Source organism: Pogona vitticeps, chromosome 14, assembly GCF_051106095.1.
Source record: "Pogona vitticeps strain Pit_001003342236 chromosome 14, PviZW2.1, whole genome shotgun sequence".
In the NCBI taxonomy this organism is placed as follows: domain Eukaryota; kingdom Metazoa; phylum Chordata; class Lepidosauria; order Squamata; family Agamidae; genus Pogona; species Pogona vitticeps.
The window spans coordinates 14835057-14859717 of record NC_135796.1 but is presented as its reverse complement, the minus strand read 5'-3'; the positions used below and the strand labels follow the sequence as shown (position 1 = coordinate 14859717).

Genomic DNA, 24661 nt, shown 5'->3' with positions numbered 1-24661 from the left:
AGTAGGCGGAAAGAAACAGGAGCCATCTTCTTCAGCATGCTTTCTTAATACATGTATATACAATTTTACTTTAAAGCGTATTTCTAGGACTCGTGCATAATAGGAGCATGTTCTTTTTGTTACGGCCTGCAGAGATAACCAAATTGCTGCATTTAGGAGGTAAATGGAATTGACGACGATATGGAGATGAGTCATAGTCATTTGGGGTGCCGATTTGTCTGCCATATGGTGTTGTGCAGGAGGTGTGTTGCACTGTTCGTTGCTGTATTCTCAAGCGCCTTAGGCGTCTGCCTTAATGTCCATTACAGTGGTGCCTCGACTTACGGACTTAATTGGTTCCGGAACTCCGGTCGTAACTCGAAGTGGCCGTAAATCGGAGCACCATTTCCCCGTAGGAATGCATTGAAATTCAATTAATCCATTTCGGCCAAAGGGGGGGGGGAAACACTGCAAGACCCATTGGAAATGTGTTTAATCCGTTCTGGCCGAAGGGGGAAAAGGAAAGAAAAGCAAACAAACGTGCAAAACCCTTGAGAAATGCAAAAACAAACAAACAAAAAAAAAAACCGCAAGACCCATCAGGAATGGGGACAAATCCCGAGAACGATTGGAAATTGGGGGGGGGGGAAGCAAACAAACCTCGCAGGACCCATCACAGCATAGAAACATAATCCCACCACCAAGCCAAAAACCACTCTGTAAAACCCACCCAGAACAGTTTTTAAAAAACAGAAAGCAGCACTTTACCAGGCAGTCCGAAGCCTCCTCTGAACTGATGGGACGAAAGAGTTGCAAAGAAGCAGCCTGTTCGCCTACCAATGGTTAAGCAATTTGAATTCCCTGCCTTTTTCTCTTCGTAACTGGAAGCTCCAGCCGCAAGTCGAAGCAATATTTTTGCAGCCGGAGTTGGTCGTAACTCAAAATGGTCGTCTGTTGGGACGTTCGTAAGTCGAGGCACCACTGTACTAACACAGGACAGAGTTAGACCCTACAGGGTCCTCCTTTGAGTTTTACCATGAAGCCTGCTCTGTAAGACACAGAGTTACTGGTTATTAAATCAACCGCTTGGCTTTAGCCTTGGTGACATGCCGGGCATGTCATTGCCAGCAAAGCACTCTGAGAATTGGTTCATAAGCCCCTGCTCACAATTTGATACCGGTCCTGTCGTGATCTTCTTATAATTAACGAATGACGTTTTAATTGTCCCTCAGTATTAGCTGTCACATAATGCATTAGCCGGCATCACTTTGGCAAGGTATCTTTGGGGAATTTGCTTTAATACAACCCTTTGATACGCATTCTGAAAGCACAGGCTTTGGATCGGCTTCAGAATATGATGAGATGTTTCCACTGAGTTCCAGTTTCAGGAATCCTTGCCAGTATTAATGGTGTTTTACGGCATCTCACCCCAGTATGCAGAACAACACAGTGGAGGTACAAACTCCCATTAAGAACATAGCTAGCTGCCTTCTATTCAGTCCGAATACAGTCGTGCCCCGCTTACCGATTACCCTGTATAACGACGAATCTGCTTCACGACGATGTTTTTGCGATCACATTTGCGATCGCAAAACGATGTTTTAATGGGGTTTCTTCGCTTTGCGACAATCAGTTCCCCGCTCCAAAACAGCTGATTGTCGGGTTTTCAAAATGGCCGCCGGCTGCTCAAAATGGCTCCCCGCTGTTTTTAGGATGCATTTTTCGCTTAACAGGCACCCGAAAATGGCCACCGTATTGAGGATCTTCGTTGGACGAGCAGATATTCAGCCCATTGGAATGTATTTCAATGGGCTTTTTTATTTTGCTTGACGACGTTTTCGCTCTACAGCGATTTCACTGGAACGAATTTAACGTCGTCAAGCGAGGCACCACTGTATTGGTTCTTTTAAACTTTTGCCAACTAGCCCTAGTTCTCCTTGGTTCACCAGGTCGAATTTTGTCGAGATTAACTCAGGCTTCAGAGCCTGGCATTATATAGTAAGTAGACCAGCACTTTCTGCTTCCATTCTGTGAATTCAAACTGTGTCACTGAATATCGAGATCATGAACTGGGAAGCACATCCATCTTACAGGTACAGCAGCCCATAGCCTGTCCTTTGTCCTCATGATGGGTATTGGATACATTTAATGCTGTATATGGAAGGAAAGAGAATGCTTTAATTACTCTGAAAATGTGTTCTAGATTTTCTGAAGAGTTCTTTTCAAAGAACGGTTCAGTGCTAGGATTCAGCCTTTCACAGCAATCTGTCATCACACTGACATGGATAGAGTGAAATCTTTGTGTGAGTGTTGTCACCAGCTATCTGCTTTAGGCTCCATGACTCTCCTACCATGGGAATTCCACTTTGAGTCTGCTCCAGAGTTTGATTTATATTCCTTAGCAGTTGAGACTCTGTAATGAAGTAGCTGGAAGATTGGAAGAAGCCAGAACTGGAAATAAATGCAATGTAAACCACAGTATGTGTGTGTGTGTGTATATATATATATATATATATATATATATTTTCCTGTAGAAGATTTGTATCTCAACTTATATATATATATATATATATATATATATATAAGCCAGAACTGGAAATAAATGCAATGTAAACCACAGTATGTATATATATATAAGTTGAGATACAAATCTTCTACAGGAAAATATCATAGATTCCAGGATCTCTTGGTGAATATTTATTCCATAACTGCAGGAAAAGGAAAAAGAATGAATACAGTATCAGAATTCCTGGGGGAGAATATTTTTCTCTCAGTTTAAAACCAAGTGTGTAACATTTTCGATCCTTTTTGCTATGCTTGATAAAATCCATTTTATTTTATTTTATTGCATTTGTGGAAGATAAAGATGAGCTATCTGTGTTTTTCATTTCCAATGCGTTAATTGAGCCCTAAATCTTCATGAAATCTTAATTATTTAAAAGTTACTCTTTCTTGAAAATGCTCACATGAAATACATTTTAAATGTGTATCATAAACCCCAGGGGCATGAATGTTTTTCCAAAGTTTAGAAAATGGAAACAAATAAAATAAACTTCCACTTAATAGCAGCTGCATATTACAAAATCGAAAGTGGGAAGCATTGGAAACATCAGTGTTTGTTTGGGGAAGATTACTTTAAACACCACAGAGCCTTAATGGTTTGCTTGAAGGGGTTCGGATGTTTAGATATTTTGTTGATGGTGCTTCAGAATTAGAAAAATTGTTTTGGGCTCTGGTGCAAGGACATACTTCTCACTGTTAAAGTAGTTCCTAGCACATTGGGAAACAACATTCTCTAGTTTTGTTCCTAATACCCCTGTGAATGCATTTTTTTCGTAAAATTCAGGGGGAGCTGTCTGTTGCCCATCTGTGAAGATGTCTACACTGTAGTAATCTTTGAAGCACTTCTTTATATCCTGGTGTTTTCAATAGCGATTAACAGAACAGTTCTTCAGCTCAGATATTAAGCCTTATTAAGTTAATGAGGTTTCATTTCCCACTAAATGGGTTGAAAGCAGATAATTTATTAGTCTGTATTTCGAGGAGACATAATTTGCAATCTGGAACTTTTTGAAGTTCTCCAAATACTCTTGGCCATCCCAGGCCATCTTGGAGTGAGCTCTCATGCTTAAAAAATGAAATTATTCAACAAAACTGAAGGGGTATGCATGGCCCCGCTTCAGTCTTCTCCCCTACTCAAGCAGCCAATTAAATCTGCCAATGTAGAGAACATCAGCAATTCTGAACATCACGCCTATGTAACACTTGGCAGGAACTGATATGGCTGCTTCCTTTGTGTTTGAAAGTAAAGAGGGGAAGTCTTCCCACCCACCTTGATCTGAGCAAGGGCTAAGAGACAGAAGAGGTTTCTTATTCAAGTGTACCTTAAAGCAGTGGTCCCCAACCTTGGGCCTCCAGATGTTCTTGGACGTCAACTCCCAGAAGTCCTGACCAGCAGAGGTGGTGGTGAAAGCTTCGGGGGTTTGTAGTCCAAGAACATCTGGAGGCCCAAGGTTGGGGACCACTGCCTTAAAGTAGCCAAGACAGGAGTGTTACAAACATAGCAGCAGAATGGTGATGTGTGATGATGTAATGCAGGGATAATTACTTCTGTGTGGGAGAGGAAGGTAAAGGCAGCTCCATCAGATGCCTTAATTTATTTAGAGGTAATTAAAGCAGATAGTTTTTGGACGCACACTTCTTAATAAGGGCTTATCAAGGCAGTTCATCCGCTCAATCTTACGGTATAACGTTTAATTTCCTGTTAAGAAATAATGGTATAATATGCCAGGCCAGTGTGCCGGACGTTCATTCATAAATCTGATCCAAGGGGCAGGTTTTTGATACTTTGGACAGCAAAATCCAAAATCCTTTGGCTGCAATGGAAATGAAGTACAGGGGGAGGGATGCGAAAGGTTGATGCTTCTCCATCGTTGGACGGGTTGCCTTGTGGAAGTCTTGCCTCTGAATGTTGATGCTGCTGTTCTTTCTCATAATTCTGAAATGGTTTATGTATTCCAGCCATCATGGCTAGAAAAAAACCTCATGTTTTGGTGCCTGAGTATTACAGCTTAAGTCCAGTTGGGGAGTTGGACCTTGAGGAGACCAGAAGAAAATGTTAGGGGATGCGTTTTGTTAAGTGCCTTGAGAAAGTTGTGCTTTTGAAACTTGTTAGGATGTTAACTAAGTACCGCATTTTTCGCTCCATAAGACGCACCTTTCCATAAGACGCACTAATTTTTTAGGAGAAGAAAACAGGATAATATAATGTTTTCTTCGCTCCATAAGGCGCACAGACTTTCCACCCCCCTGTTTTGTGGGGGAAAAGTGCGTCTTATGGTGTGAAAAATATGGTAGCTCCCTGCAAGTTGCATTCATAGCTCTTTTCTACCCCACAAAGAGTTGGAGCAAAAGGTCACCCTTTGAAGTTTGAAAGAGGTTTTAACCTGCCTCACTGAACATCCCAGTCCAACAGTCAGTACTGCCTCTTTTCTTATTTCTGTTGCTGCTTTTTCCTCCTCAGTCTCCTCCCCGGTCGCAAGCTCTGTTTTGTGTGCCAAAAGTGCCAGGATCGGTCCCTGATGTCTCCAAGTTGATCCGGGAAAGACTACTGCTAGACAGCTTAAGAAAGCCATTTCCAGGCAATGTTAATGTTTGCATAAGATTTGATCTACTTGGCATGGCTAATTGCAGCTAATTGGTGAAGAGCCGGGGTGCCTCTTAATTGCACAGTGAGGTGTGTGAGCAGGTGGCTGACCAAGACACATCCCACACTGCAGCAATTAGCTGCACAACCCTTACACAAAAATCAGTACACTTACTGTAGCTAGTACTCATCTCAGTAGACTCAACTGTTGAACTTCTTATATGATGATTTCCTGTGTTTCTGTCCATGTTAGATATCAACTCTGTTGGATATTTTTCATCTCTGCACTGTCTTTCTTGTAGCCCTTCCTGTGCTTGAACTCTTTCCCTGTAGAGGTAATTTGCCGGCTTCTGCATCCAACTGTAAGAAATAATTTAAAACCCCTCTTTTCCCTTTCGTCCATGCATTCATTCTCACAATCTTTGTTTCTGTTTCTGCAGTGAAAACTTTCCTCTCTAAAGTTCCTTTCATTCCATGATTCTAAAATAAGAACTTGCCAATCGAGGTGGTTATATTTCACTTTATTTACAGCATCCAGTGTGTTTTAAAAGTCTTATAAACAGTCAGTACAAGCTCAAACCGTTCTTTAAGAATTGCACACAACTCCCTGTCTCCATGGCACAGCTTCGGGCAGGAAATGGCTGATGCATTCAAGTTTTGTGTGAATTCTTTTCTTGTAAAAACCTCCACTTTTTTGCATCTTCCTGACATCCCTTTTTGTCCCCTCCAGCAAAGCAGAAACTTGAGGACAGACTGGCAGCCGCTGCCCGGGAAAAGCTTGCCCAAGCCTCCAAGGAGTCGAAAGAGAAGCAGCTTCAGGCTGAACGGAAGAGGAAAGCGGCTTTGTTCCTGCAAAACCTGAAGAATCCCTTGGCAGATGCAGAGGTGGAAAAAATGGAGGAGAACGCGTTCAATATGGAGGTGAGTGCAGCAAATGGTGTGGTTTTTTTTAAGTCGTCACGGGCTCAGGCTGCAGTTCTTGAAGTCAGTCAAGTGAGAGCTTTGGAAGGTAGGATCCAAATTAAATATTAGGTGCATTTACAAGTCAAAGCAAACCAGAATTTAGTCAGTAAGCCAATGTATTAGTTACTGCTCGTTTTTTTCCACTTGAATTTTTCAGGATGCAAAGGTGACTGAATGAATGGTGAGCCTGCTTCCCATAGTTTATTTAATGTATCATGTCGTGCTTTTGTTGGTCTTTCTCCCAACAAGGAAGTCTCCTAAGTTTGCATTGTTTTTTGTCTTACGACTTTTGGCTTGCGAGGGAGATGCAAGCCGGAGTCCGCGCCTTATGCCTTAATCCTAAGCAAAACATGCTTAGTCTGTGGTTTGTTTCGCCCCTCGGTTTTCCCACTCTGTCGCCAACGTTGCCTTGGGGAAGATCTCAAAGCATATATGACTCATATGTGATAAGCTGTAGTTCTGTCAGATCCCTGGTTATGTCACATCTGATATAGACCGGTGTGTTTTTCTGCTTTCTGAGCTGCTCCGAAATTCTTGACCTGGTGAAAAGGAATTTTTCTCTCTTTCTCTCTGGTGTTTCCTAAATAAAGCAAAGCACCACTAACTATACAAGAAGAAAGTTTACTGTAGGTCTTGCCAATCTTCTGAGGTTTTCAGCTTTCCCGCTGAATGCAAATTTCAGATTTCTAACCTCTTGCCATACACGTATGGCTATTTTCTTTCTTTTTTTTTTTCCTAATTTTTTTCAATATCTTTCCCATCCTCCTCCTGGGGAGCTGTTGGTGAACCTCATCTCCCGTTTCCCAGTTCATAATCATCTTGCTTGTGAAGTGCTGCAAGTGAAGGCGTCGGTGTGGCCATGTGACTCGGCGCACAGCAGGGGAGGCCCACAATTGACTTCTTAACTTGCAGCCGTTTGCTGCTGGAATTTATGCTAATGGAGTTAACGTGAACAAAATTTTTCAGTCGCATTCCTCTCGGCAGCATCATGTGAGCTAAATATTTAATGTGATTCTCGCTCTATGTAAAAGGTGCTAACGCTGGGAGATTCCTCCATGTACACTCCCCCCCCCGAGACACTCCTGCAAGAGTTCAGGTCAAGATTTTAAAATGCTTTAATAGGATTCTAGGAATTAAAGGCAAAATGGAAGGTAAAATTGCATCTTCTGCCAGCATTTCTGGATGAAAGATAAGGGCGCCATCAGCCTTAGGCAATGATGTGAAAGGGAGACCGCTTCTCAACCTAAGGAGCTGCAGTTGTCTGCTTTGTGGTTGTGCTTGGTTATTTCAGTCGTGGCTGAGCACTCAGGACTGATGCAAGCATCTGGCTTTTGTTTTATTAATTATTGCTTTTATCTCTGGTGCTTGCTTATGAAGCAGGGGCCCGCTCGTGTTTGAGGCCAGGGAAAAATTCTAATAAAATATACGGGGTTGCTAGGAGCAACCTGGAAACCTCAGTCCTGAATGCTGAGATGGTTGGGGAGCCAGAAAACGTGGCTGGTTGTGTGGTTGCAACAGGATGGGCAGATGCTGGTGGAGAACATGTCAGTTTAAGGCGGAGAGGTAGTCAGATTCAATCTGCAGGGAAGCAAAATGCCACTTTGCTTGGTTTTTGGAGAGAGTAAGAGCGGGTTGACTTGAGCCCCCTGTCCAGGCGCTGGTTCTCAAAGAGACAGGTAGTATTCTTTGTCAAAGGAACCAGGTACAAATGTTGATGGAGGAGGAAGACAATGTTATGTTGACCTCCAGGGCTGGTTACTGGGGTGATCTGATGATGCAGTTAGTTCCATGCCATGCTCACCATTGGCATGTCCTGTCAACCTCATGCCTCAGCATCTTCCCTCTGTGACCTGCGGTTCTCTTTTTCAGCTCCTGATGATTAACATTACATGAGAGTTGGCCGTTGAATGTACGAGTCAAACCACTTATGCATCAGTTCTGATCCTGTCAGTTTTCTTCAAGGAACAGTGTCCCACAAGTGTGAACACCAAGGATTAAGCCAGGGGCCTTAGCAATTCAAAGGGTGTGTACAGTACCCGCAGCTTGTGGACTGCATTTTAAAGTAAGCTTCCTACATCTAGGTCCAGAAGTTTTAACCCCCATTCTTCTCAGAACCATTGAGTGGGTCCAAAATACTGCAGCCAGATTAAGTGGGGCTGGTTATACACAGATTTTTAAAAAGCCTTTAAAAATGCCACTTTATAGTCAAACAGATAAATATTTCCAGTTAACCAATTATCTAAAAACCAGAATCTCGAGTTTGTTTCCTGTTTTTTCTCTTAAGATGATACATGTTCACCGTATGTATGTGAGTCAGTGTAGGACAGATGACATTGTGGGATATACAGAAGAAAAAAACCACCATCTGTAAGAGTAGGCAGTACCTTTACAGGCCACAAAATCATCATGCAATATGCAGAGTTTGGGGGATAAAAACACCCCTTCATCAGACTTGTACCATTGTGAAGAAATTAAAGTCCAAAATCTCATGGCAAGAAGGTTGCCCCATGTTTTCAAATAGTAGTGCCCATGCTTGGTATTGACAGAGAAAGTAAGTTATCTTTGAATTGGGTAAGCAGGGCGTCTGATGTTCTTGGACATCCCTCTGGTCAGTGTGACCTTTATTCTTAAATTATTTTTAGAGCTTTGGCAGGAGTTGAACAAGATGTTCCAAACCCGAGAATTTTGGACAAGGAACTGAAGTTCCCTAAAATAATGCACTTACCCCAGGATTCTGCATGCCTCTTGTATTATTGACTAAGAGTTTGAAAATCACAACTATTGGCAGTAGAACAATTGTGATAAATCACTATTTAATCCTAAACTACTCTGGCAGTCATCGTAACCATTGGAAATTAAGCACAGTCGTCTTACATTGCAAAACGCACTTACTAGAACTACTGCACTATAATTAAAGCTGGATCATTAAACCTTTTTTTCTCATAGCCGTGTTATGGCTGGTTGATTAACTTGAAAAAAAATTGTGCCAACTGATACTCATAGAGCTTTTGATAATACCATGCTCACCCATTCCAATGGGCTGGTCAGTTTTGCTCCCATCTTATTCAATATGTAGTCTTCTAGTAAACTTTGAAAGAATGGTGGGTGCAAGAGGAATAGATTAAAACACTTGAATTCTGAGGGTCCTTACTGTAAAATGCTTCTTGTAAACATACATCAAAATGTCAGAGTCACTCTTGTATTTATTTGTGCATTCGGATTTCAGCTTGGTTTTAAGATAAAACACAACCTTCTGCTAGGTGTAGTGTTTCTTGTTCTGTCACCGTTTGAAATGACACGCATACAATCAGTCCTAGGTGTTGGATTTCATGATGTACTTGCTGTGGCCACAGCATACCAATTAGGACTTTGAACTACAGCAGCTCTTTCTGCTGTATTTTAATTTTCATATTGGCAGTCCCTCTGTTGTAAATGGCAGGATCGTTGTTCTTTTGTCCCCCCTAGTGTTCCATTAATGTAGAAAATGGGGAGGCTTCCAGTGTAATTTCTGAGTTAGCTCAGTCAGAACATCGTAAATTCCTTGCCATCAGGGAGACGTAAACATCATCTTAGCAAGAAGGTAACGCTCACGGGATTCATTGTTGGAAAAAAATGTGTCTTGTAAACTTGCGCTTCGCAAGAATGAAGACAGCGCTCTATCCAAAAAATCCGGGCTTTTCCGTGATGGGAAATTAAACTTTCAATCACTCCGGTGTAAGCTCAATCAGGAAGCTCTGCCCTTTGATCTAGCTGTAGGAAGATTATTCTCTCGTGGCCTCAGTCCATCATATGTAAGAAGGGTCTAACAATACTCAACTACCTGATAGAGTTTGGTTTGTTTAGCAAAAATATATAAAAATATGTGTGTGTGATGTCAGTGCTCTAAAAAACTAAAAAAAAATATGTCAACGGTTGCTACTTTTAGAAATGTGTTTTTTCCTGCTCTAGGAAATTCCCTGACCTGTAAGCAAGGGAACGTGACTGCCAGAGCAACTTCCATTGCACTTAAAACATTATCCTCGGCTTGTCTTCATTTCTCAGCCCCAAAAAATAAAAAATAAGCATGCTAAGTACTGTACTCCTTCCATAGATACTGTACCTTGAACATTTCATTCCTTTCTTCCCCCAGTTCCCATGAATCGGTAGTTTCAGAACTGTTCCATGCTTGTTCTAAAAATAAGCAGAACGGTATGCAAATGAGATGTCTTTGTTTTAAACCTTCCCTAATGGCTTTTGTTTTGTTGTTTTAGTAGCACTGTTCATGGTTATTAATGAGAACATGGTAATGCAGATTTAAAGATAAGACAATGAGTATCTTTAATAGTCTGCCATCAACAATACTTCTAATTAAGTTGGTTGATGTGAATGACATGGTAAATAGTATATTATTAGCTACCACCAAGGTTCTAGGTTCTCAGTACCACACCTCTCTCTTACTCTTTCTCTCTCTCTCTCTCTGCATTGCTTAAAAGTACCGTATTTTTCTCTCCATAAGACACACCTTTCCATAAGACGCACTATTTTTTTAGAAGAGAACAGGAAAATATAATCTGTTTTCTTCGTTCCATAAGACGCACAGACTTTCCACCCCCCTGTTTTGTGGGGAAAAAGTGTGTCTTATGGTGCGGAAAATACGGTAATTCCTTGATCAGCCAATGAAGCCGAATCTTCCGTCTGTTTCTTTTAGCCCTCTCTCTCTCTCTGCTTGTTGGCTGAATGGTATAATATGTATCTGATGCAATTAAGAACTTGCAGGAGTTGCAGCTGCATCTTGACAAAGCCCCGAGTGAACTTTTGTTTATAAAAGAGTCGAGTCCACCTTGTCCTCCAAGGTGTGAATGGCTTTGATGGTCGACAGGAAGCCATCAGAAGCGGCTAGACACAAGCGAATCTTACGATTTGCTTCTACGAAATAATTGTTGTCTTTGGAAAAAATATTTGGAGCAGATCTCTTCTTTGAGAACCGACAGTTGCCAGACGTTGTGATGACACATAAGAAAACCCCACCACAGGCCTACTAGAACGTGTTCGATAACTTCTGTGTGGTGTCTGTAGTCTCCGTTTAGAACCCTGTAGTGAAACAGGAGACTTGCAGTACTGAAATATTTACCACAGGAGGAGGTGTGGATAAGCTGTCCTACTAGAGACCCAGCTCTACATATGTTTCTTTCCCCCAAATAGAAGTTTCTGATGGTGGGGAAGGACGTAGAAGGGAGAGGCTCCAGGTAGTTTTTGAAAGCAGGGTGATGATGAGGGGTTTGCTCTTGACCACAGAACCTGTTAAACCCTTCACTTTTGCCCTGCACAACCATACTGTAAGGTAGCAGCAACAGATCTGGAGGCATGTCTTCTGTTTCCAGGGCTGGAATGGCAGAGGATGAAAGCAGATTTGACCAGAAGTCTTCTTCCACTTTGGAAAAATGGTTTCTTCTTTTTTTATATAGCTTCTCTGAGATTCACACCTCCGGCTGTTCTACACTTGCACACAGCTCTAGGGGAAGCTTAGTCGAATTATATTATCATTATTTAATTTTTGCAAGCAACTCCCATCTCTTTAAAAGCACATTTAAAAGGTAACTTGCATCTCCTGAAGGTTTCCAGGGGCGACTGAACACATTCACCACCACCTAGGGAAGGGAATTCAGTAGTAGACAGACAGCAGAATGCAAAACAGTCAAGGCTGTCTACCATATTGAGAGGGGAGTATGTGTCTACATCTCATTTCCTAGGGTAATAAACATGGAGTAGAAAACCATTCACTTTGTCAACAATTCCAGTTGTCCTTTGCACTTGAAAGCATCCTAAGCCAGGCCAAAAAAGAGATAGTGGGAGCTGTATTATCAAACATCCAGAGGACCAAAGGATTCAACACATCTAGACTAGGTTACACTTTGGAATTGGAGCAAGCTTATAAAAACAGTTTAAGGACTATGGACAGCCAGTGTAACAGAGGGTCTGAGTGTGAACCAGCAGCGGCGGTCAGCTTCTGGACTTCTTCCAGTTCACTGGTGTTTGATCCTTCTCTAGAGCCAGGTTCATTTATTCATTTATTTATTTATTTTATTTTATATCCCGCCTATCTGGTCGGTTAAGACCACTCTAGCTGGATTTGCACAGAGCTGAGAAAAGCTACTTTCCTGTACTGTCACTCCCAGCATAGCCCTACTGGAAGCTGTAGTGTAAAAAAAAGTCATTTTTTTAGCCTTGCATTTTTCATCCCATTTGGTGTTTTTAAAAAAATTTCGATTCCCGCACTATAACACAATAACTTTTAGTATGGTAACGTTTATTTCGTCCTAACTGGTGGAGGTTTTGTGTTCTAAACTCCTTCCTTCCTGTTTTCCAATACAGTAATGGTCTGACATAATAAACCTGATTTGCTACGGGTTTATAAATGTTAGTAAGCACTTATCTGGCTTTATGTCTGGGGCTTTAGCTTGCACTTTCCATTCACCGTATATCAGCGGGTAAGTCGATAGCTGAACCACACAGTAAATGGTTTCTGCCCATAATAGGAATTGGAGTAAAGCCTGCATTTCTCATAGAGGAGGCGTAATTGACATTCCGGGGGGGGGGGGCGGATTGATTAAATAAATGCCTCTAAGAGATTGCGAGAGACACATTCTTCGACTCTCTGTGCAAATACATCTTAGAACATACTTGTTCGGAGATCTTTTCACTTGAAAAGTGGGACAACCTTGAAGCTTCCCAAAAATCACAAAACGCTCAGACCATTCTTTATTTTAAAAAGCTTTCTTGGTGCATAAGAAAAGTTGACCGGTTCGAGTCACACGGACCGAATTGACCGAAAACAATTAACGAGTTTGATGTTTGTATCCTGAAGATGACAGGACATGTCTTTCTGTCGAAAGCTAGATCATTTATTGTTTTATTAAAGTTTCTACTCAGGAGCTAAACCCGTTAAGTTGCTTGAGTCAATTCAATCTGTTTGACTGGGATGGGTCAACTTCTATTCCTTGTTTTATTTGATTCCATTACTAGATTGTGCTCCTCATTAAGCTCTCTAAGACATCTCCCCATTTTGTCCTTACTGTCAAACTCTTAGGACTGTAGTGAATGCAGCACCATCTTTCCTCATCGTAGAAACCTATTTCATATTTTCCTCCTGATGTTTTCCCCCCTGACCAAGTCAACGCTTTCGGGTGTCCGTTCTTTTTATTTCCATGAAGGAGCATCCATTTTCCCTGGCCCTCTGTTACTGAGTTTCTTCTCGTGTCACGGTGGTATGAATAATGTTTCTAATTAAAGCAGAGTGCACGCGGACTTACTTGCGTACATATCCTTACGTTGCCGAAAGTGATTTTTTTAAAAAATAGATAAAAACAAGCAATCATGCCCTTGGCAGGTGTAGAACTAGCTAATGGGGGTTCAGCTGTGTGTGTGTGTTTTGCCTGCAAGTGATAATGTACTCTGAAGGCTGCCACTGTTTCATCATCTGTCCCTTTGTCTTCTGTATTTGTCCATCACTGGAAAGGCAACTTTCAATGGTAGATGGGTAGGAACTCCGTAATTCATTTTAATGTTCTTTTTCACTTCCTCCTTCTCACTGTTGTCCCTCTTAGGTCCATTGACGTATGCCGCCTTGGCAGGGTTACCTGAGTGGAATTTTAGGCAAAGGTTTGAGGGAAGATGTCCACCGTGGTTGTCACCTTTCAGCACAACCCTTTAACAAACAGCAGCCAATGCGCCCCAAATCCAGCCACACCGGTGACTCTCGAAAGATCTCTGCTCTTTGGGACAGCCCATTTCTGTACACAGTGCCCTTCACGCATGTGTGGCTGCCCTCAACTCAAATCTGAATAAGGAAGCACATTTTAAGCAACCTCTTCAGGGATGAACCTCACCTAGACATTATTCCATATGTCCACAAACACATCATTCGTAGATAGTCACTTTCAAGTTGTATTATCTCGCACCAGCTTTCGAGCTGTCCAATCATTTTGCAAGGCCAGCTCTTCCTCCTCCTCCTCCAAAGTTAACGTGGTAGGGTAAACATGGATTCCAGTCTTCCCCTTTTGCTCTGTACAGTTCTGTACACCTTCCGTTGCCCTTCTCCCTGCTCTGCATCAGCCGCTGTGCCAAAGGAATGCATGTCAAGCTGCGTGAGGACATGCGGAAATGGAACATCACTTTTGAGATTTTGCTGTGATCAAATGCTTATTGAAGAAAAGCTTGCATTGTTTGTGTTTGAACTGTTCTGAATATTTTTATCCGTTCGAACAAAATATTGATTCCCCTGCCGCAATGGGTAAAACTGTTTTCGTGCTCTAGTTTCTGATGTTTTAAGAACTTTTTGCCTGGAACTCTCATACTTTCAAAAGAAAACTGGGTTTTTTTCCTACCTTCTGCTATAATCATGTTTTTATCATCAACAGGCCTTGCCCTTTCTGCCCACAGTAAATCATTCTTTTCGGAGGGGGATGTTCAGAAGCCAAACCCAACTCTTTAGGAGGACCTGTATTTTTTTTAGGATGCATTAGTTCCAAGCTTGCTGTCATCCCAAGTTTTTGACAACCAATGACAAAGATGGCAGGGAAGGATTTACGGGGAAAGAAGGGTGAACGGTGCTCAGGTTGGAAAAATCTCTTCCTTTGAGCATAACCTTGGAGTGCTGTCTTATAAGAATGGACCAGATATTGGAAGTGTTGAGGCAGGAAGTCTAGAAAACTTTCCCTCAAATCTAAGGAGGTGGGGAATTGGTTCAGTGTTGGTGATAGGCAGGCAGCATCTTCTTTATTGCTCCTGACCGTTTAAGAGAGGTCGATGATGGCTTCACTTTGTTGGGGCAAAGAGCTGTCCAGGGTACTGAATCGATTTGGGAAATAAGACATCACTTTGGTCTAAGCTTGGTCTAAAATTCAACAGAGTGGATTCACTGCCCCTGCTCAGTGGGAGTCGCCAGCCTCTGATCTGTTGTTTCTGAGGTAGGTTCTTTTTCCAAGCCTCATGTGGTACCCAGTGTGGTGTCATGGACAGAGTGAAGGAGACCAGGATTCAAATCCCTGCTTAGCCGTGGAAACTCGCTAGAGGAGTGGAACTGGAAAAAACACTCATTAAATGCCTCACTTGCCTTGAAAGCCCTATTAGGGTCACTATAAGTTCGCTCCAACTTGACGGCACATAACTAACAGTTGCATATCTCCTTTCTATCAAATGGTGGAGTTGCAGGGAGCTGATCTGTTCTACGCAGAGTGTCCCACAATGAATCCCAGGCCCCTTGGGGGTTCTTGCTGAGCGGAGAGGCAGTGAAAGAACATTTCAGTAAACAAAAGCTTACAGACAGGGCTTGGAAAGGCCCCGAAAAGGCCATTCCAATCCGCGTAAGTAAGGTAGCATGTCTGAATAAGATGCAGGACAGCTGTCTGTGTGTTCTTATGAAGGTCTAGATTGCCCCAGTCAGGAGACTGTGGCAGTCATTGCATTTCTGATAAGTTCTGCAAGCACAGTTCGACAAAGCGACAACCACTTCCAGCTCTGGACTCATTGGTCTCAGAGTTCAGTCATCAGCCCTTGTTTGAACTATGCTTGTCTTAGTCAGTGTCGTCCCCCCCCCCCAAATTGCACAGGTGTTCCCCCTGGTTCTGCCAGAAGAAAATCTCTAGTAGGCTTGGTCATTACCCTGCAAGGTGGTGACCTTTTGTGTTTTTTTATTCACTCCTATGGACATCTCTTCCTCTAATAGAATTAGGATGCAGAGAAGATTTCCATGGTGCCTTTTGAAGTTCAGCTCTGTAGCTTCTGTTAATACCCATGAAAAGCTTAGCCCTTTTCATGGGCAAAGCCAGATTTCTCTGCCGTGAACGGCGGATGACATTTTAAAAAAGGTATTTGCAAGGCAATTGAGTTGAGTTGAATGAAGGCCGTAGTCATTCAAACGGATGCTTTGCTGCCTTCCAAAACATTCTAGTGGGCTTCCATTTGCTGGACACCAGAGTCCACTGGTTTCTACAAATGGTGTCTATAAAGCAAAGCTTCCTTCTCTCTGTTCTTTCTTCTCTACAGAAGGTTTTCAGCTCCTCTCTGCCCTGACACGTTTCTTTTGCAATTCCATCATCCAGCGGTTTTGGCATTTTAATGAGAGCCTCTCTTCTCCCCTGCCAGATATCAGAGCACTGGGGACTAGCTTTGATTTTCATCTTAGCCTGTCTTGAGATTCAGCTGTGAAACCTCAGAAACCTCTGTTCAAAATAAGGGTCACATTTTCTCCCTGTTCCTTTCATACCTTAAATATCTTTTCTTGCTTTATCCAGGCTTTCCATCTCTGTGGCCTTCAGCCTATTTAAGTTTCCAATATCTCACTCTTTTCTCAGGGCTGTTCTCTTTGACTAGTTTCTTCTTCTTCATTCCTTTTTTTTTTTTTTAATTATTTTATTTTATTTTTTTGGTCATCCCATCTTCTTCCAGTATCACAGAACCTGTCAGGGCTCTGTAGCCAAGACTGCTGGTGCTAGTACCTAAATTCAATAATAAACCCAAGCTTTACTTAATAAACTCATATGGGAAGGTCCGTGTTCCCGGATTTATTTTATTTTATTTTATTGATTGATTGATTGATTTACTTGATTTACAGTGGTGCCTCGCATAGTGAGGTTAATCCGTTCCGGATTAACCCTCGCTATGTGAAAACATCGCTGAACGGATCAAGAAAACCCATTGGCCTAAATGGACCGAAAACTCACTGTTCAGCGATGTCTTCCTATGGCCGGCAGCCATTTTCGCGCCCTCCCCTCGCTTACCGAGGGCGCGAAAACGCTGCGTGCGGCCATTTCCGGGCTTCCAGCGGCCATTTTGGAGCCACCAAACAGCTGATCCGCGGGGCGCTATGCGAGTTTCACCCATTGGAGCCATCGCTTTGCGATCGCAGTTGCAATCGAAAAAACCCTCTCGCTATGCGGATTCGTCATTCTACGATGCGTTCGTTAAGCGAGGCACCACTGTACTTGATTTATATCCCGCCCATCTGGTCTGGTCTTTCACTTTTATCAGGGTGACTGCCACAAAAATAAATTGTGTCCTGTAGTCTATTCTATTGTAGACTGGAATCCAGGCTAATTTTTTAATTAAACAGTCGTTCTCCCTCCCCCCTCCCCTTCAAGTCAAAGCAACCATACAGAGGATTTTGGTTTTGAAGGTGGGGGGGAGGTAAAGAATTTCAGGAGTGTGGACTATTCCATAGGCTTCTACACCTACAGAAGTAGTTCTTGGGACCGCAGCCATTGCTTTTCACATGCATGTTACACCGTATTGACCAATGTGATGCATATAGCATTGCTTTTATACTATTTTGAAGTTTAATGTTGATTTAATTTAATGTTGTCTTACTGTATCGGGTGATGTTGTTCTTTTTCAGTGTTGTTCTTTTTCAGTGTGGGCTCAGGCCAAATGGGGCAATATAGAAATCAAATCCATAAATATAATGCAAACAATAATGTAATACAGTGGTGTCTTGACTTGAGAACTTAATCCGTATTGGAAGGCGGTTCTCAAGTCAAAAAGTCTGTAGGTCAAGTCTCCATTGACCTACAGTGCATTGAAAACCGATTAATCCCGTAACAGGCCGTTTTTGTTCCATTTTGGTTTTTTTCTGGTCTGTAAGTCAATTCTCAGGCTGCAATTCAAACCTAAATTTTGTGGCCAGAGAAGTCTGTAACTCAAAAAGTCTGTCAGTCAAGCCGTCTGTAAGTCAAGGGTCCACTGTATGCAATATTTTCAGTAGTACTATATCTTCAAACTGACTATGGCGCTGAACTCCCAAATTTAGTAGAATCCTTTTGTTTCCCTTGAAGCATCCACTCACGTTTAAAGCAGCCTTTTTTCCCCCCTCTGTTTTTGGAAGTGGTCGTCCAAGTTATTCCCAAGACACAACTGCTTAGAATTTCAAAGAATTGCCACGTGCACCATTTAAAAACAGTTCATTTGTTCAGTAGTACAGTCTGTTCTTACGGCAGGAGGCTGAAGTCTGGGGGAGCCTCTCTTAGCAATGCCCATGAGCGTTGGTGTGTCCCGTGGAAATTCTGATTATGCCTTGAACAATAAGCTACTTCCCACCCTATCCTGGAGACTCCTTTTCGAACGTCTTCATGGGAGGAACTAATTGTACGGGGTCTTTCATGCTGCCAAAGGAGTGCAGTTGTAAAGACATAATTCTGCTGCTTTATGGATCTCCTTTCCAAAGGAAATCCATTTACCACATCATCTGCTATCTTTCAGACTCCAGGCAAAGTCTGTCTATTTATTCCTTTTTTAGATAATGGCTTGTACAGTCAAGTTCCGTGGGATTTGTTACAGCTTTCCTTTCTACTTTTATAGACTCGGTGGGTTCGCTAATGCTGCTGTTGGTTTGCTAATGCTGTTATAAACTTCTTGTGATAGATTTTTACCCTCTTGTGCACCCTGTCAGGTAATGTTCTTAGGTTGGAGGCAGAATGCATATTTGTGCAATATCTTCCATGCGTGTGTATGCATACACACAAATCTGTTTCTCAGTTTTACTTCCTGCAGCACAATTATTTCCAGTCTCTACTTTCATTTATGAAGGTGGGCAATGCTAAAGGAAACTATTGACTAGTAAATTGCACAGTCCTTTATGGCATGTTTTTTGCCCCTCATGTAGTGTATTTATAGCTGTATTCTATTACAAATGTGCATTCCGGAAATGATTTGGAGTAGGTCCTTCAATCTGAAAAACCTGTTCCCTGGAAGGGACACATGGAACATTTTAGATACATATGCTTGATTTCTCATTATATGTGCCTCTTAACATTTGAGTGTAAGCTAACTTGGCATTAAGTAATACTGCTATGTATTATGATTGTTAACATTTGTGCCTTGCTAGAACTGAAGGCAACACGTTCAGTTCTTCTCCTCTTCTGAACCTTACAGCGACCTTGCAGGGTGGGATGCGATGGCATAGGGTTTAGTATTACTCCTTAGTAATGCTAGGTATATGCCCCCAAACCAGGCTATCTTGACTGTTTAAGAAAAGTAGTAGCAACATCTCTTGGAAGTAGTGTCGGAGTATTTAAAACCTCCCACATCTAATAAAAAAGGGACAAGGTGCCAATTATATACTCATTCGGTGTCTTTTTTTGTTGTTGTTCATTTGCTGATTTTAACCCTTCCTTGCAAACTGCACTTACAAACCCTGTGTTAATGTAGCGGTGTGCTAAAACAGCCCCCTTAGATGGCAGCTAAAATTAGAAGTGTTTGATGCATCTTGCAATTGCCATGCACTCATTCAACTTCATGGAGCAGCATTTCTTATTGATCTGATACCTCGGAGGTCATGCAAAGCTGAAGGCTCAGCAGCAGCAGAAATTTCCGTTTTCCCCTGAAGGAATTCCAGTTGGAGTAATAAACACGGCTTATCTGGTGTGAGGTGATCTTGACAGTCGTAGGAAGTTTGGAGTGAAAAGGAAGTCAGCAAAATGTCATGGAAATGTTTTCATGTGTGTTGCTGGTATAGATAGTCTAATCTGTTGTCAGGCAGTCCACCAACCTTTTGTCCAGTCGTCTTGGCTAGTTGAAAAACAAACCAGTCTTACTTGGCATAAGCTTTTCAGATAAGGCAGAGTCCACACATCCAAAGAAGTGGACAGCAGTCCACAGCAGTTTTACATAAAACATAACTTGATATTTTTCAGAATCATGTAAGACTTCTTGTTCTTGTCGATGTTAGCCTGAAAAATACTGGCTGGACTTCTGTTGTACAACTTTGCATAGTGCAACTGGAAGAGGAAAAAAATAAGGATTCTTTTTTTAAAAAAATATTTTGTACGGGATGTATAATAATAAAGCACTGTCAAGTCAATTCCGACTTACGATGACCCTTTTCAGGGTTTTCTAGGAAGAGAATTCTCAGAAGTGGTTTCCCATTCCCTTCTTTTGTGTGCCATCTTGGGACTGTGCAGCTTGCCCAAGGCTACACAGGCTGGTTCTACTGACAGGAGGCACAGCGGGGAATCAAACTCCCAACCTCTGGCTCTGTAGCCAGAGACCTAAACCACTGAGCTATCAACATAGAAAATATTGCCGTGCTGCAGGTAATCAGACAAAATCTCCATTGATTATATATTACCACTAATATGGAACAAATCGTGACATTCCTGTGTACTTGGACTTGACTTCTGGTGAATTTGCTGGGAAAAAAACTAGTCCAAGATTTACTTTTAAAATATATCTGTAACAGTGATGCTTTGGGGCAAGTATGCCAGAAAATCAGATTCCAAGTATGAAATTGTACCTCTCTGCCTTTTACAAGTAAAAAATAAAAATAAGAGTTAACAGTATTTATTCAGTAAACCTTCATGTCCATCAAAGCAGTTTAGATGAGGTTGCTAGAAACCCTTCCAGGAAGTGATCATATCCAAACTGCTTAGTTCTAATAATTTAGCTGTAATACGTGCCCTTAGAATAATGATAATAATTGTGTGCTGTCGAGTCAATATTGAGATATGGCAACTCTTTCCTGGATAGAGCGCTCACATTCCTTTCTTCTGGGGGTGCCCTGGGACTGTGCAGCTTGCCCAAGGCCACACAGGCTGGCTCAACTCCCAGGAGGCACAGTGGGGGAATCGAACTCCCAACCTTTGGCTGCGCAGACAGATATCTAAATCACGGAGCTGTTCAGCCAGCACATGTCCTTAAAACATGCCTTAGTACAGTATATAAATGTAAATACAAGTGCAAAATAAAAATCCAGCAAGAATATCAACATTATATTGAGAGCAGTAATTCCATCTGATGGAATTATCCTCCGAAAGTACAGTCTTAATTCTTGATGTGGCTCTTGTCAGCATCTCATGTTCTTTTCAATGCCTCTCAGATCTAATTTTCTAGTCTTCACATATCTGTCTGCCATTTTTGCTTATGCTCTTTGCCCGAAGCTTCCTATGAAGTAGTTATTACAAGAGATGTTTAATTTGTGTAATGCAGGAAGGCCATGATGGCCCTTGAAAGAAAATGACTATAGGGTATTTTACTATAGGAGTGTAGGTTTGTTTAAAAATAAACATATATGTTTAAAAGCCACTGGTCGTTGAGATTCCGGCATCTCCTTAACATGTGAAATTTATTTTCACTTACCTTTATGAATTCCCTTGACATAATCCCAGTCAAAGGAGGATTGAGGAAAACTAGTTAAGCTGTTTCTAATTGGCTTTCTTCTTAGTTTTATTAGGGTCTTACTCAAGTTGTGCTAAAACTCTCCCCTATATATATAGCTCAGTGGCTTGGGCATCTGGCTATGGAGCCAGAGATTTTTAGTTCAATTCCCCACTGTCTCTCCTTGATAGGGGCTGGCTGATCCATATAGTCCCTTTCCAGCTCTGCAGTTCTAAGAGTGTTGCTGTTGTTGCTGTTATCGTGCAGAAGCAGGGCTGATGGAGTATCATTTCTAGCAGGTTACCTGAGTCTCCTCTGGTACCTGAAATGGGATGTTTAGGGAGTGGGCTGAGATGGCAGGTCTTGAATGCACCAAATCACAAAATGGCCAAGCTTTTTGAAGCACCATGCTGTCTCTCATTGACAGTAGCGTGAGGAAGCATCGTAGTTTTCCCCCTTTGATTTGTTCTAAGTGCGCAGTTAAAAATGCATCAGTTACCTTTTATATTTTCTCCGTAGGTCTGAAGAAAGGACATGCCCACAAAAGCTCACATTAAAATATAAAAGTTAGTCCTTAAGGTGCTACAAGATGTTTGCCTCCGTATTTTTCACACCATAAGACGCACTTTTCCCCCACAAAACGGGGTGGAAAGTCTGTGCATCTTATGGAGTGAAGAAAACAGATTATATTTTCCTGTTTTCTTCTCCTAAAAAATAGGTGCGTCTTATGGAAAGGTGTGTCTTATGGAGCGAAAAATATGGTACTTATTTCTTTATTTTGGGCTTTGCTTTTTAAATCATACAGATATACTTGACAGGGAAATGTTGGTACATACCCTGAGCTTCTCCTCATTTGTAAACCAGGCTTTGGCACAGTATAATTCATGTCATATCATAACTTGTGAAGTGGCTTTCAGACCAGTTACTTCGGTGCAAAAGCATGATGAGCAGACTCCCTTTGTTAAAAGAATAGAAATTTATCTTTTGGGGATCTTGAATCTGTTTCATAGCTATGTCAACAGCACACATTGTTCGATATTGGTGGGTATTGTGGCAGTCATGCAGATGCAAAATAGTAGCATGCTTGAGTTTAACTTAGTTGGGTTTACGGAACTTCATGGATCTGGAGACAGAAGTAGAGCATCACAGCTCACTGGTAAAGCATATGCCTTGCACAAGTAGGTTCAATCTGAGGCATCTTTAATTTAGACTGGAAGAGGATACCTGAAATCCAAGACCTAAGTGTAGTTGTTAGACCAAAGTAGAGATTGAGGCCTTGAAGAGCTGTTTCCATTCAGTACAGGCAGTGGTGGGCTACGTTCCCCATTGGTCTTACTCAGAATAAACCAGCTTCAGATACAGGCGACTTTATCAAAAGCTGCATTGAGTTTGTATTGTTCTTCAGCAGTTGTGAAATTACTACAAATAGTATGAACTGCTCAACCCAGTCTTGCAGTTCATTTTCCAAGCAAGCCAAAATGTACTAAATTTTACACTGCCATCAGTGTGGAATGCCTGGAAGTGAACGGTATCTGAAAACCTAATTTTGAAGTCGGGGGTGGGGGTGGGAATTGAAGTGGCTTCGGCGTTGGAAGATGAAAACTTTTATGTGACGGGGGAATCGCTGCTGAATATTTATGCAACGGTTGCAGAAATGTAAATGTCATCCGGTGTCCTGCTGGATGTGAGAAGGTGCCTCATCAAAACCAGCATATAAAGTGGAGATCGTTCTGTTTTATTGGGTCAGCGCTTGCTCTGAGCAAGATTATCCAAGCTTCCTAAGCCTTAGATGGCTTTTGTAGATGAATAATTATGGGTTTGAGTGCCTCCCTTAAAAGAGCGAAAGAAAGAACGTAGAAGTGTCAAAATGCAAAGGGGGGTTAGTTAATTTAGTTGCGTCCAAAAATGTCAGCAGATGTAGCTTACTCTTAAGAGTCCCTGTTTTGCACAGCCGTTAAGGTCCTTTCGCTGTAATCAGAGAAAAAGAGAGGCACATAAGTTGGGGAAAAAAAGATTGTTCTTGTGTTGTAGGACAGGATTAAAGGTCAACTTTGAGTTTCGGAAAGTACTGTACTGTTTCACAGCACCCCAGTTATTCTTCCTGCAGCGCTTGCATGGAAGTCAAGCATTCAAAATTGATGCTGCATCTTCCCGTATAAAACCTGGCTGCTTCCTTGTGTAAAGCAGCTTCCTTTTCCCCCCAAGACATACAGGTGCGTGTGGACCGACTGGGGCAATGGTTTTTGACCTTATGATGCAGAGGATTTCTAAATGTGGTTGTCAGCAGTGAGGACCCTTGGAGACTGATGGTTTTAATAGTCAGAAATATATGTATTAAAAGAAATAGTGGGGCCTGTTTTCTAACAAGGTACTTGACTGCTATACTGTATGTACCTCAGATGAGAGCATGACCACCCCCCCTTGCAGGTTCCGGGTTTCCCGTTGGTATCCATTGTATATACAGTTCCAGCATAAGCATTCACTCTTAGGATATTGTTAATCTCCTGGGTTATAAAGGGTAAGCTAAATGTACTGGGTTGCAATTGCTGTTGCCAAGATCATCTTCTGTCTGGTTCATAGGGGTATGGTGGGCCAAACTGTTGAAGCCTGCTTTTCAAAGGTGGGACTGCAGTATTCTATGCATTGCAAAACTTTTGGGATAACTGTCATTGCAACCCTAGCTAGTCAAGATGGCCAAGGGCCAGCGGAGGTAATAGGAGCTGCTGAAGTTGTGTTGAATCCAAACGCCTGTCCACTTAGAGATGTTGGGAATTCTTTGGGGCTTCCCTCACCCGGGCCTAACTTTCTGCCCATATTGTGGCTTTGTCCCTGTGCTGAGGGAGCTTTGGATCAGGTAGAACTCAGCGTCTCCCTTGGCCTTACCCCTCTTTTGGCTCTTTTTGTAGTAGATCTTGGCCAACAGAGCAGGTTCCTAAGAACCTGCTGCCAGACGGGATTTTTGCCAAATCACAGCCCCCTACAGGAAGCAACTCTTCCCATCCCTAATTAGCCCTTTTTACACGCGGAAAACTGAGGCCAACAACTTGCTGGAGGCCGTCGTATGATTCTTGAGGGTCCCCTGGATTTTTAACCAGGACTTCCTTGGTATAACTTGAAGACTTCCTGTCTCATGAACAGAAGGCTCACACCTGGCTCATTTTTTTTCCTTTCAGACGGTCAGCAATGTGCCCTGCACTCTGTTGTCCGGCCTCAGGCCATTGCCAGCCTTGGAGACCAAGTTGCCTGAAAGGCCTTCCAGCAGAAGTAGAGATCTCCCCAGAGAAGAAGAAAAGGAAAGGAAGAAGAAGAAGCACAAGAAGCGATCCAGGTCGAGATCGCGGTCGCCTCCTCCAAAGTACCACTCGTCGTCCAAATCCCGGTCTCGATCCCATTCAAAAGCCAAACATTCACTTCCCACTGCTTACAGAACTGTCCGGCATTCCAGGTGGG

The 24661-nt window shown here is 42.2% G+C and overlaps 1 protein-coding gene across 4 annotated transcripts in view; it reads left to right on the top strand.

The window, feature by feature from the left end:
* SFSWAP (splicing factor SWAP) overlaps positions 1-24661 on the top strand; it is an 88365-nt gene that overhangs the window by 43042 nt on the left and 20662 nt on the right. For all 4 annotated transcript variants that reach the window (XM_072983416.2, XM_072983415.2, XM_072983414.2 and 1 more), the window contains exons 13-14: positions 5856-6046; positions 24385-24656. In XM_072983416.2, the coding sequence (XP_072839517.2) occupies positions 5856-6046; positions 24385-24656 (463 nt within the window). The remainder of the gene's footprint in view (positions 1-5855; positions 6047-24384; positions 24657-24661) is intronic.